The sequence below is a fragment of the Macrotis lagotis genome, chromosome 3, assembly GCF_037893015.1.
Source record: "Macrotis lagotis isolate mMagLag1 chromosome 3, bilby.v1.9.chrom.fasta, whole genome shotgun sequence".
Lineage (NCBI taxonomy): Eukaryota > Metazoa > Chordata > Mammalia > Peramelemorphia > Peramelidae > Macrotis > Macrotis lagotis.
The window spans coordinates 106,942,693-106,957,126 of NC_133660.1; the positions used below are offsets into that span (position 1 = coordinate 106,942,693).

Here is a 14,434-nt window from a genome sequence, read left to right on the forward strand (position 1 = left end):
CCCAGCACTCACTATAAACTCTATGTTGCCTGAACAGTAATTTCATGAGTGTAGAGATTTCTTGATCAAGGTGTATCAGCATCTGTTCAGCAATTTAGTCTTAAGAGAAATTCTGGAGCCTGAGAGGTGACATTTGCCCCAGGTCAATCACAGCCAGCATGTTTCAGAGGCAGGACTTGAACTGGGATCCTTCCAACTTCAAGGTCAGCTCTACCCAGGGACCCAGGGCCTCTCTTGAAGACCCTAATCCCTCTATTTTATGTAGAAATTGGTAGTCATGGTTAGGACACCAGACATAGACTCAGGAGGTCCTTCTTCTATTGTGAAGGTATTACCTTAGACAAGTTATTTGACCTTCAGGGGCTTCAAACAATTCTCTAAGACTCTTTACCCCAGGGTAAGGGACTGGATGTGACCTATGTTAGCGAAAGGAACTACCACCCTAGCTCTCCACTCTGATGAAATTCCAGATCCTTCACACAGACTTGTGTTTTTCTTCTATGCTCACACAGAACAAAATCAAGCCTAGCAGGGTCCTCCTGCAGCAGGAGATTCCAGCCTTTCAGGAACTCATTTTTGTTAATTCGGTCTCCCTATCAACCCAAGAGGCAGTCCTAGGTGTAGGATATTGGAGGAGGCACAGCTCTACAATTCATGCAGATGCCAGGGTCCATGAGCTCTGTCCAGAGCTGAGAAGGGCTTCAAGAGAGTCAATGAGACCCAGCACCTGATCAGACAGAAAGTGGACAGGACAGGGGAGTGGCAAGACTAGGAATCCGAACAACAGGGAGGACAGAAGTTTGGAGAGACAAGGTTCAGGCAGAAAGATGAACTGTATCTTGGAGACCACAAACTTGATGGTGAGAAATGTTGAGACTCTGGGAAACTATTCTCTACTTTTAAGATCAGTGTAATTCACAGCAGTTCAAGAGCTGGAGTAGGAGGACACAAGAATTCCAGTCAATAAAAAGGCCTCATTGAGGTTAAAAGTCCTTTCTTATCTTTTGGTTTTAAGAACTAAGGAAATGACTGCCTGAGGAAACCATCCAGTAACCCAAAAGAATAACTCAGTTTTGTCTTCCAACAGTAAGATGAGTGATATTTTTAAGAAAACTCTCTTGGGAGACAAATTATTGTTGGCACTACCCTCTGGTTATTTTTTGCTGGCTGTAGCAGGAGATGATCCCAGCCTTTTAGGAACTCATGTGACATTTCTGTTATTTCTGTTTCCCTATCAGCTCAAGAGGCTGGCATGGGTACTGGTAATAGAGAGGGCATGTTCTAAAATTCATGGATACCAGGGCCCACATGCTTTGTCCAGATCTGCACAATGGTGGAACAGCACAGCAGCCAGGAAAGTGAGCACCAGTTCATGTCTGATAGGGGCAGAGGCCTCTTGTTCATCTGGAGGTGTGGGAAGGGCATTGCTGAGCTCACACAAATTCAGAGGTGTCTATCATTCAAGGATTAGTTAATAGAACAGGGAAATGTCCGACCCCAAAAAAGACTGAATTAGGAAACATGCTTATGTCATATAAAATGGACATGCTATATGGGCAGAGGCCACCCAGGTCAACCTATTCCATAAAAATAATTTCCACCACAACACATCTAGCAAGTGGTCAATCGAATCTTGCCTGAAGACTTCCAATGGAGGTAAAAGCCAAATTAGCTCCATCTGGGTTTCAGAAAACTCATTGTAGAGAACTGTTTCCTATAATCTAGTTTAAATTAGGTTCTTTGAACAACATTTTAGCTACTGCTCTTGGTTCCAGAGGCACTCACTCTAAACCCAAATAATACCCCTCCTATGGGATATCTTTTCAAACACTTGAAAACAGCTAAGCTATCTTTTTTCCATCTCTCTGCCCTGACTTCCCCAGGCTCAGCACGCCCAGTTCCTTCAGCAGATTTAAAGTCTGTCTTTCATCATCCTGGTGCCCTCTTCTGGACCATCTCCAGTTTATTGATGTCTTACTGAAATGTAGCATCAAAAAGTGAAGACAAATATGACAGAGGGACCAGAGTGGAATTCAGAAGGCCTGTTAACTTCTATTTCCTGGAAAGTAAATCCCTCGCTCAAAAGTTCATTAGAAAACTACTTCTTTAAAAATAAAAAAGGTGATGTTGAATTCCAAATATGAAGACATGCTAAAATCCTTTCCTTTTTTTAGACTATTTAAAAAAAAAAGGTAAATCCAAAATTATCTTAAGATATATTTTCCATATTCTGAAGCAGAGTATAAAGTAAATAGGACCAAGAAAATAATATGTCCACTAGTTACCAAAATGTCAACAGAAGCAGAATTGTGATGATCAATACTGGCTCTGAAGAAATGAGAAAATTCATCTCCCTCCTATCCCCAATTCTCCTTTTCATTCTTAGTTGCAAAGATCAGTTGGTGGGATAGGGAAACTAGAAGGGATATATTTGGAAGGGAAGCCAATGTTAAAACAAAAGATATCAATAAACAATGCTATAAATATAAATGAATTAGTATTTATCCAATTTAAAATCAATTGTTACATATATAATTATAGATAAAATATGCATTATAACTAATTTAAATATATTTTATTGATCTTTTGTTGATGCAGTTATGTATATATTATTTAACAATTTAAAATAGCTTATTGTTTTAACATCAAATTTGTTTCCAAATGTATCCCTTCCCTATCCAGATATGGAGATGTGAAGGGGGGGTAGCGAATTCATTCCTTTATTCTAGAATATAACCTCAAAAACTTTCATTGCTTAAGGAACCTGATCTTTCTATGGAAGGAAATTACTTCTTATTTCCCAAGAGTTTGAAGATCAGTTTGGAGGGGGTTGGAACTGATAACAAATTCTCTGAATAAGTAGTATGAGAAGTAAGAGAGTGTTGACAATAATTCTTAACAGGAAAGCCCTTGTTAAGAGCAGAAAGCTCTGCCATGGCTGATATTATTCCTCTCCTCAACAGGAATTCTAAGAGACTAGAAAGGGGGTGGTGGGGTGGGGGTGGTTGTGATTTTCCTCTGTAAAAGAGATAGAATAGAATTTATTTGCAGGGGCTAGAGACAAGGACTGGACCTAGGATTTCACCAGGATGAGGACATACCCCCACCAAAGCTGAAATAACTTCTCTGCAGCTTAAAAAGGAGACCTGAATCAAGGTCTTATTGAGTCCAAAGTCAGAAATCTTTATCTATTATTGGCCATTATTTATCCACTATTTATCCACATTGGCCCTAGTTGAAAACAAGCTCTGCCAGATGAAAGTCAGGGCAATCAGAGAAAGCCAGGGAAGTTGCCCCAGATGCTTTGTCTCAGTCTCCCTTTGTCCTCACTGTCTGGGGTGGGGTGGGGTGGGGGTCCTATTCATCTGTGAGGAGCATCTCACAGGGCAGGAAAATTTTTTTTTGGTATCCTTCCCACCTACCACAGTCCCTCTCCTGCTAACTTAAAAAAAAAAGTCATTTTACAAATGAAACTCAGGATACTTAAATTCAGCTACTTTTGGATTAGAGATTCATTCAACACACTACATTTCCTTCAACTCTCATATGCAGGGAATAATCTCCTTTACCCTTTTTCAAAGAGTTTAGCATGATGAGAATTCATGGTTGTTCTCTGGAGGAGGGGTCTGTTGAGTCATCCACATCCCCCTCATTAACCCTCCCTCAAGAGCCAGACAAATGGTAGGAACTTAGTATACAGTTAATGGATGACTGTGGAACAGAGCTGTTGGTGTGGAGTTATATGGGGTGTGTAAGGATTGAACCTGCCCTCTAACCCTATGTTCAGCTAACAACCCAAGGCTACTCTAGACTAACCCTTCCCCCTCCACATCCCCCCCCCCCCCCGCCCTGCTGCCAACACAGTAAGAGACAGGGCCTCATTTTTCTGAAACCTATATGAAAGGATTTTACAGATTTATATATTACTTTCCTCAACAAGAAGAGGGTATAATAAGGGAAGTCTGCAGTTCTCAAAATGTAGTCTGGGGACTCTTAGAACTTGGGAATCCCGGGGTGGCTAGGTGGTGCAGTGGACAGAGCACCAGCCCTGGAGTCAGGAGTACCTGAGTTCAAATCTGGCCTCAGACACTTAATAATTACCTCGCTGTGTGGCCTTGGGTAAGCCACTTAACCCCATTCCTTGGGAAAAAAAAAAGAGCTTGGGAATCCCTAAGACCTTTTCAGGGAATCTTTGTCATCAAAAGTATTTCATAATAATTCTAAGGCATTTAAGTTTCTAATATGGTAAATATCAATTGTTATAATCCCTGAAGCAGAATATTCCTTATTTTCAGTGTAAAAGCACAGGTAAAGGATACAGGAACAGACGAACTCAAAAAGATGCTAAATTAGATATGAAGATCACTAAGTAAATCTTAGTGAGTTATGTAAAAAGAGTGGTTATTTTGGGGAAGAGGAACAGGGGGGGTTCATGCTTATGATTCTGTTGGTTTAAGATGCCCCAAGGGTTGAGTCCTCATTGGCCCTTCCTTGGGAGCACCTCATTCCAGAGAGCTGTCTGGGGTCTGGAGAGGTCAAGTGGCTGCATGTGTCAGAAGCAGAAGTCTGGTTTCCCATCTGATGCTCTATCACGTCATGCTGACTTGCTGAAGGTCCTGCCCACCCCACAGGCTGTCTGAGCCCAGAGTCAGCTGCTCACCCAGCTGTGCCCACAGAGGGTTGTAGGGGTGTGTTTTTGCCAGCATGTTCACTGACTGGGAAGTTCGCTTCTCAGAAAAGGCTTTGATTGGAGGATGATCGACAGGCATCACAGTTGGCACCCATGCCAGGTGATAAGTTAACACTGCAGTCAGCAGAGCCGCAAAAAACCTATCGGAGAAACGAAGAACCAAGATGGTCAAAATGAGGATCTCCCAGCAGGAGTTATCCAAATAACCACCCCCACCATTAGACCAAGGGATTTTCTTTAGACTAGGAAGGTGGCTGCATACTGATTCTTGTTGATCTGTTCAATCAGAAGGGTAAACTCCTTGAGAAAGCGCTGGCAGAGCTGTGTTTTTTCTAAGGTGCTGGACATCATGGTAAGCCATACAGGCTCAGTGATCCTTGGAACAGAGTATAAGTTCCAAATAGTTCCTCTGCAGAAGAGATGGGGAAAGGGACAAAAAATACAATTTTACAGACAGTTATGATTAAGGTTGGTGAATAACATCTGATAGGCAAATTGTCCTGACCAAAGGCTCCAAGTATTTTAAAAGACATTAAAAAATATGCATTTAGTTTTACAATATCCCATGAGCTGTTACCTCTACTTCTTAAATAAGACGATTTTGGTGGAACAGGTAATGTATTTATCAAATACAATAATGCTCATGACCCAGGGGAAACCTAAATCTTGAGCCTAGAAATGTTTCTTTTCACTACTCTGTTCCATTTCTGTCTAAGATCTCAAAAAGATATTATCAAACTCCAGAGTCATCACCACCACCATTCCTATCCCCACAGACTGCTGATCTTGTCAGGGAAAGGAATTTCTTTTGTAGAAACTCCCTGTTCAGAAGACTGGTAACTCTATAGGACATCTAAGGCAATTTTTTATGTTTGTTTGGTTTTTTTGGAGGCAGGGGGAAGTTAAGAGGTTAGGTTACTTCCTCAGGATCACTTAGCTAGTGTATGTCAGAGTTGGGACTCGAATGGAGGTTTTTCTCTTCTGAAGTCTTCCAGCTACAATTACCTAAAATTCTTACCCTCATTTTCCATATAAGAAAACCAAAGCCTAGAGAGTTTGAATGACTTTTACCACAAAACACAGTTCAAAGCAAAGGTGATCCCTGTACTCAGTTATCTGTGGTTTGATGAATCCCTAGGGTGTTTCTAAATTTAAAACAATCAACAAGAAGCCCTACTAAACCAACAAGAAATATACAAACTATTTGATCTATTCAAATCTAGTCCAATATTACTATAGCTGCCATTTAAATAGCACTTTATTTGCAAAGTGCTTTACAAATATTATTTCATTAGATTCTCAAAACAACTGAGGGATGGAGGGAAATAAATGAAATTATTCCCATTTTGCAAATTAGGAAATTAAGGCAAATAGAGGTCAAGTGAATTACCTAGGGTCAATACTTGTATAACACTTTGCAAATCTTAAAGCACTATCTACATGCTAGTTATTGACATTGTTATTAAATTAAAATAATACAAAACTCCACCTTGCTTAATTTTTTTGAATGACTGCAAGATTCAAGATTTTTTTAGAGACATAAGAACCTTAAAAACTTGTTTTATATAGATGAAGAACCTGAAATCCAGACAAGGTTAAGTGATTTGTCCAGGGTCATATGACTAGCAAGTATCTAAGGCAGAATTTGAACCAATGTCTTTCTGACTCTTGGCTATTGCCCTACCAACTATACCATGCTGCCCCTCAATTGAATGGCACCCAGTCTTTATAGAACAGTATTTTATGAAGTCAGAGTCATTCATGACCAAGTGGAATGAGATTAGTTTCCTCCCCATTCCAACAATGTTTATGTCATCACATTTTCTAAAATGATAAGTTTTTTAAAATGGAAACAGATGTGGTTGTGACTGCAGGGTCATTTTCTGGTTCTGGGATTCTAGGCTAGAATCACTAGAGTGAGAAACAGTCTTGAATTCAAGAACACTTAGAGATGACCAATCCAAGCAAAAAAAAAAATTTAAAAAAAAGAGTGCTTGTTTGCTAAGAACCTCAATGCTTTTGGAAAGTATGATTTCACAACAGCACTCAACATCTAATCAGGGAGGTCATGTGACCATCCTGAGTTATGCCAGGGATTAGAATCATGCAACACTCACTTGGGTCACATATAATCAAAGAGTGAACAGGCCCCATAAGTTACCAGGATTTCCCAAATCTAGTCATTTCATTTCACAGAAGCATTCCCAAATTTGTCATGCTACAAAATCTCCTAGACTCCTCAGAGAGCTGCTCATTCCACAGCCATGGAATCAACTGCAGAGTTTAAACTTGTCCAGATGACAACAACTGAAGCAGAGCTTGAGCCAAGAGCACTCTTGAAGTGGACCTCAGATCTTCCTCACAATCTGAGAGACCTCCATCTTTCAGGGTCTTATTTTTATAAGTTTTGATACTTGAACAAGCAAGAAGCGCTTCAAAAAGACAGAATCCCATTGGTTGACAGACCCTGCTTCAAGGGCCTAGAATGAAAAATCAGCCAAAAAAATGGAGTATCAGCAGAGGGGTCTCTGGCTGAGTGAAGAATGGGGCAACTCCACTGACTAAATGGTCCTAAGATGGTCCCCTAACTCATGTTGGACGAGAGTAGTCCAGAGGGACAAAAATAAGTTAGGGAACTTTCTAGGTCATCATATCAAGGAAAAACCAAGGGTGAGGACCTCTAGTTAGCTTCCTGTGATTAAGCAAATGAACTCACAATCTGCAGTTGAAAGCTCTGGGGGCCTACGATATAGAACTAATAATCACTACCCCTGTGGAATCATAGCAAACTGATCAATATTGATGGGAACAGAATAGGGTTCCATAAGAATTATTTCTCACACAACTGGGTTAGCTCCCAGTTGGGGTGGGTGTCCCAGTTCTATGCAGAGCAGTACCAAAATTCCAACCAGTCGAATAAGAACCATAGTACTGTTTGTACCCCTGGGCTGATATGGTATTTGGATAAAAGGAAAGCCCTGCCAAGGACCATAGGGGAACCTCCAGCCAGTCATTTTACTATCCTTCCTGGTCCTTTGCTCCCTCCTTGGTGAGATTTTGATAAAGGCAGTGTGGGAGCTGCTTAGGATCCTTCCTTGCGAGCTGTGTGGCATTAGGCAAGCCACTCAACCCCATTTGCCTTACAAAAAAAAAAAAATCCTTCCTTGCTCTATATTTGGGACTCTGTGGATGAATCAGGACGTCAGAGTCAAGCACAAAGCCTGCCCCAGAGGAGTTCCTCAGTAACCACTACATCCATGTGGCAGAACAGAGATCTGAACCAAGGCCCAATGCCTCTTCTTTCCCTTGTATCACACTGTCTGTGTGTATGTATGTATGTGTGTGCACATGCACATGCATGGGCATGGGCATATACTGCACATACAAGAATGTTTTTTAAACCCATTAGAGGCTACCTCTTTGCTAATGGTGACGAACAAGGTGCTAGAGACTCTGCATCCTGTTCCTGAACTGCTAGGCCCAGACCTACAAACTCTATACCCCCTCCAAATTTCCTTCCTACTTCTCTTGGTTACCTTCTCCTTAAAGCAGACAGGCTGGGACAAAGCATGGGATCTTCAATAAGAACATCAGAGTTCAAATCTTGCCTCAGATAAGAGCTGCAACTTCCTAAGTTTCTCTTCATTTTTTTTAGGTTTTTGCAAGGCAAATGGGGTTAAGTGGCTTGCCCAAGGCCACACAGCTAGGTAATTATTAAGTGTCTGAGACTGGATTTGAACCCAGGTACTTCTGACTCCAGGGCCAGTGTTTTATCCACTGTGCCACCTAGCCGTCCAGTTTCTCTTCATTTTTAAAAATATTTTTTCCTCCCTAGTTCAAGGAATTGAAGTATCCAAGTGTCATGAAAGAATGTACATAAAGTGTTTTATAATTACATACAAGTACTTCCATAAACCTTAAAGCTCTCTGAGGTATTCATTATTTCTTATTCATTATTTTCACAGCCTTTGGACCCAGTACTCCCCTGAAACCTCCAGGACTTGGGTTATGTTTTCCCCTTTACAGAAGCTCACCTGAACTCTCCCAGAGCCTCCATCAGATGGCTGATATAAAATTGCACTCTGTGACTTGATTCAGCTATCTTTCGGCAGGAAATCATGGCCTTATTGAAAAAGAAAGGGGCAAAATTACTTCCTAGAGAAGGAATTTCTTTAGAACTCCTTTCCTGGTTTTACTAACAAGGGTCAATCCTTTTGAGCAATTTTAAATACAGCAATAATGACATGAAGGACTCAGCCAGTCCTCTGCTAAGGAGATGAACTCTTCATCTTTAACCACCTCCCCCACCCAAACTCCAGCAGGTCCCCTGGACATTATCACTGTATTTCCCTATGTATAAGACACACATTTTTGAAAAATTTTCGGTTTAAAAACTGGGAGCATCTTATAGATTAGCTGTAGAATTTTTTTACTTGCATTTCCCACTTTTCCATGCTTGTTGTCTTTGCGTTCTTTGTTTAGCATTTGTTACTGATATATTAGGTTACATTTTGCCATGTTCTGCCTAGAAATGGCTCAGAAAAGATTTTTGTCCAGTGTTAAATTCAAGTTCAAAGTGATACAAAAAGTGAATGGAAATTGTGCTGCTGAACATCAGTCTGATCATCCTCCAACTGAGAAACCAATCTCAGACTGGCTATGGAAAGAAGAAACCCTACTGAAAATGCTCCAATAGAAGGCCATGAGAGGCAAGGCAGCCAATTGGCCTGATCTGGAGAGGGAACTAGAGATACAGATTAAAGAGTAAATGGCCAATGAATTCCCATGTCCACAAAGATGGTTCAGCAGGAGTCAAGAAGAATTGCTGATGAAAAAGAAGTGACTGATTTCGAAGGACACAATGGGTGCTTCAGGTTCATGAAACAGAACAGACTAAGCATGCATCCATACATCAGAATTGCCCAAAAGATACCTGAAAACTATGAGCAGAAGGTCTTTGAATTTCATAATGAATAAAATTTGAGTTCAATAACTTTATATAATACATTTTTTTTCAAATTTTGGGCCCCCAAATTAAGGTGCATCTTATACGTGGGTAAATATGGTGATTTCCACCCTGAAGGTTTCCACCGGCAAAGAGAGAAATCCCATCCCACCTACTGGACTAGGATCCATTACCTTTTCAATTGCACTCTTCAGTCTGTTCATATGGGATTCAAAGAGAGGAAAGTGAGAGAAAAAGAAATCCTGGAAATTCTTCTGTGACTCCTCGTTTTCAGCCAGAGAGAAGATGATGCTGATAGCGATTTTCTTCCTTCGCACTATGGCAGGGTTAGAACTGCAGGTCTCATCAGCTAAGCTAAAAGTCTCCTCAGTTGACCTGTGCAAGGGGAAAACCTGGTTTGTCAAGTTGCCATATGTCTGATCACATTAGAATAGTTAATATTGCAACCCCAAGGAATTATCCCAGAGCAGGCCAAGAGTCAAAGAGATGCTAACCAAAGAAGCTCACATTTTGAATTTCAAGACATGCAAAGTCTTAAATTACTCATATCCTCTGAGTCAACAGTGTCACTATGGGAATATACCCACAAGGAGATCAGTGAAAAAAACCAACACTTTTATGGTAGCACAAAACTGAAAGAGTATACTTTCAATTGAAGATCGGCTGAAGAAACTGTGGATTATAAATACAAATGCATATATTTTTTGTGCTTTTAAAAAAAACCTCAAGAATTTGAAAAAGCAGGGGAAGATCTATATGAATTAATGTAAACAGAAAAGAATAATTTATACAATGCCAAAAATAATGAAAACCAAAATAACACTGAAAAAAGCCAAATGTTAATTCCAGTGATCCATTTTGTTCCTGAAAAACAAATGATGAAACAGAAGCTCTAGAGTCCCCTCTAGGTGGTGCTAAATCTAGTCGCTGTAATGGATCCTTCTGTTTAATTGTTTTGTTGGTTTTTTTTTTTTCTGTTGGCTGTAGGTATAGGTTTCATATATAGGAGATGAAAATAAGATATCACTGTGTTATAAAAAAATCAATAAATTTCTTTTTTAAAACAGAACATTTGTAATTTGAACTCAGAACTCAATCTCTATCATGTCTTCCCTATTTTTAAAATCTCTCTGAAAAACTGGAATGATTGTATCAGGTTACCTCATATTGTTTTCAGGAATAATAGCATTAAAAATGCTATTTAAAAAAAAATCTCTAAAACATCCAGTGTAGACTTTGTCCTTTTTAGAGTGACCTCATTATTAAATAATCTGATATAGGCAGCTCAGTAGAATAGTGGGTAGAGTGCTCAACTTAAGAGACAGGAAGACCCAAGTTCAAAATCCTGTCTTGGATGCTTGCTAACACCATGACCAGAAACTAATACCCTACTTCTCTGAGCCTAAGTTTTCACATCTGATTAGTAAAGAGATTGGTTTCCATCTTGTTTTAAATCTAAAGTCCTAAGACCTTAAAAGTTATTTGAGAGAGAGGTGTAAAACATTTGTTCCCCAAAATTTATTATCCTACTATGCCTTTTGTTTATCCATGCCTATAACAGAAATTGATTTAAGTAGCTAGGGAATAAGAGCCTCAAAGGGATATCTTAGTCATCACAAGTGGTATTCTTCGTAGCATCAAGCTCAGCCACTTCCCAACAGGGACAATCATTCCCATTAGTTACAATCAGGACCACCAGGTAAAATGGGGGCTGATTTTGTTATTTAACCACCTTGGTTAAGTTCAGTGTTGACCACCCATAACAGGACGACCTTTATCTTCTATAACCACAATATCTAAAAAATTTGACCTAACTTAGATGGCAAGCTCTGAACTTCCTCTCCAGGCCCCCGCCGCCTCTCTACCCTCCAAACCAAATTTTAGACACTGCCTGGGAGGAATGTAATCACGTCACTACTAATGCACATTTCTAGGAAAGGTGTACTGACTATTTGTCCTCTTGTTCTGTTCACCAATTTTGTGACTTCCCAGACAACCACCTCCTTCCCTGGCCACTATTCCCTACCTTGAGGTCAAGTAACGATTCATTTTTATTTGGTATGCCAGCCTTTTCCTTAGCATGTGGCCTATGATAAAATTTTCCTGAATGAATGGAATGTATTAATATTCTTCTCTAGAAGTTCCTTAACACCTCTAGGACCAAATAGCAATTCCTCCCCTAGGGCATTTGAAAACCTTCCCCAATTTGGCTGTACAGGTCTTTCCAGTCCTCATGTAATGGACAGGCTTGTCATCTGCTCTTCTTAAAGTCTTCACACTTCCCCCCCCTCCTTATCTAAATGCCATCCTTGGAGGGCACTACTACCTCTCCTTGACTTCCCAAGATCCTTCATTTCCTTCAACATTATGGGCACGGAACCATCTCTGATCCCTCACCCTGCATTGATTTTGCATCTGTGAACACTTGAAAAGAGCCTTAAGTGGCTTGAAGGCAGTGACTATCCTGGTGCCCTCAACATCTAACAGCCTGACTCATACACATATTAATAATAAGTGTGGGCTGACTGACAACTTCTTGGGCCCCAGGTTCCACATGTGCAGAAAGGGGCTGAACCAGACAGCTTTCAAGCTCCAAGTTGAACCTCTCTGATCACCTCAATGAGCTACATAAGGGCAAGAATGATTACTTCCAATGTCTAGATGAGAAATGGGCATTGGATATTAATGACACATAGTATAACAGAAGTGAAATTAGGCATAAATCCTAACCTAGTATTTTAATTTTTTAAAAATTTCAATATAAATACTTCCAAGTTTTGCAAAATCAATTACTTTTTAAATGCTAAAAGCGTGGAGTTCATATTTTTCTAGTCTCAGAGGGACACAAAGTTAAGTTACTGGCTCCATTTCCAAAAGGATCTGTGAGTGAGATTGCCCCAGACACTCTTTATAATGTATAAGTTTCTAGGAAGCCATTACAAATTCTGGGCACTGCATCATAAAAAAAACAAAACAAAAAAAAAAAAAAAACCACCTGCTTGGCTTTCCAGGAGAAGTTACTGGAACTTAAAGGGAGGCCCAATGATACTCTCTAGAATAAATCATTTAAAGAAGGGCCTCCCTTCCAGAACATGTCACTCATTCATATTCTACATTCAGGGAATCTCTCAGCCTAGCCAAGAACGGTCACCTAGCTTTCTCCCTCTCCCAGTGGGGCAAGAACAGGTTTAATTTTATCTTCCAGCACTTTGGTTCTATATGAAAAACATTTCTAAATCCAATTTGCATTTATGGTTCCAAACAACTGCATCCAACAAATAGGTATTAAGCACCCCCTAAGGGGTGCTAGGGCAGGACATAGATGGGTAAAACGAAGCCTTCATTCCTATCCTATACTTGACCTTTCCTTTTAATTCTCTTTCAGAAAATCTTAAGGACCATATTTCTGGAATTATTTTTTATTCTGTTGGTGCACTTAAAAAAAAATCAATGTTACTTTCCAAAGGTTGTCAAAAAAGACCCTTCCCTGGTAATAAACAGCATTTCACCTAACTCTTTCAATACTTGGGGAAAAATGTTTCCTTTTGTTCCAGTGCTGAAGATTTTGTGCCAAATTTGGGCCAAAATACAAATGTCACATGGGATCAATTATAGCTGCTGTTTATGTTAGTTTCTTCCTAACTATTCTACAAACGAAACTACAACTAAATAACAAACAAAACTTGCAGAAGACATGCAGTTTTTTCCAACATATAATGCTCCCACACCTAAAGGGTTAACTTAATAAGCCAAGAGATTTCCTCATGAAAGAAAATACACATTTCCTTCCCAGTTCCTTCTCAAATCAGGTTCTAGGAGGATCTCAGCTTGGTGCTGAACAAGGGGAGAGTGCGCCATCTATTGGGAAGCTGCAAAGGTGCCTTGTTCCCCTGCATAACAGATAGCATAGCCCACCTGAGCAACCAATCAACAAGTATGTTTGCCAGATGTGCAACTGGACTTCAGACTATAACCTAAACCATCCTCATCATCTGAACTCCATTAGCCTAGGGGCATTGTGGAGATTGCTTGAATTCACTCCTGTCACATAATAAAATAGTCTTATCTTTTTGGAAAACTGAAAAAAAATATACACATATATACATACACACACACACACACACACACACACACACACAAAGACATGTAGATAGGGTAGGTATATATTTGATATAGCTATATTTCTCTATAATTTTGACATGCAGAGGGGAAGCTCCTCTGACCTGGAAGGCAGTCCTAGCCCTCCTCTGACACTCACTAGCTACATCATTTAGTGAAAGTTTCAAAACTCCCTGGGTCTGATTCCTCATCTGTAAAAAGGAGGGAAGTCAGAAGGAGGAGGAGGGAGAAGAAGGGACTAGTTGATTTAAGATCTCTGCTAATGTCACACGTTTCTTTGACCTCACTTTATCCTCAGAGAGCACTGGGGGCATAGGGCACTTTACAAACGATAAAACAGAAAGGGGGGGAGGGGAGAAGGGGGAGGGTTCAGTGATCTCATCCAGGGACAAATGGCTAGTTGGTGTCAGACCTGGAGCTGGGTCTCTTATCTGCTGGCCTTGAACTCTTACCAGGATAAACATTTTAAATAACATACTAATAATTTATGTATTCAAGACTCTAAGTGATTCCTTCAACAAATATTTTAAACACAAAAGATTTAATATAAAATTACTACATGACAGCAAAAACAGAATTTCAAAGAAAACTGGTACAGGAGCGATGAGTGAAAGTAGAAAAATAATTCATATAATGACAAAAACATTATTTGAAAAAAC

General features: G+C 39.9%; 1 protein-coding gene across 5 annotated transcripts in view; it reads right to left on the minus strand.

Moving 5' to 3' along the window:
* Window positions 1-14,434, minus strand: part of FNIP2 (folliculin interacting protein 2) — a 224,082-nt gene that overhangs the window by 124,102 nt on the left and 85,546 nt on the right. For all 5 annotated transcript variants that reach the window (XM_074229047.1, XM_074229049.1, XM_074229046.1 and 2 more), the window contains 4 exons: window positions 9,830-10,031; window positions 8,725-8,813; window positions 4,953-5,099; window positions 4,661-4,830 (listed from right to left, as the gene is read on the minus strand). In XM_074229047.1, coding sequence (XP_074085148.1) covers window positions 4,661-4,830; window positions 4,953-5,099; window positions 8,725-8,813; window positions 9,830-10,031 — 608 coding nt within the window. The remainder of the gene's footprint in view (window positions 1-4,660; window positions 4,831-4,952; window positions 5,100-8,724; window positions 8,814-9,829; window positions 10,032-14,434) is intronic.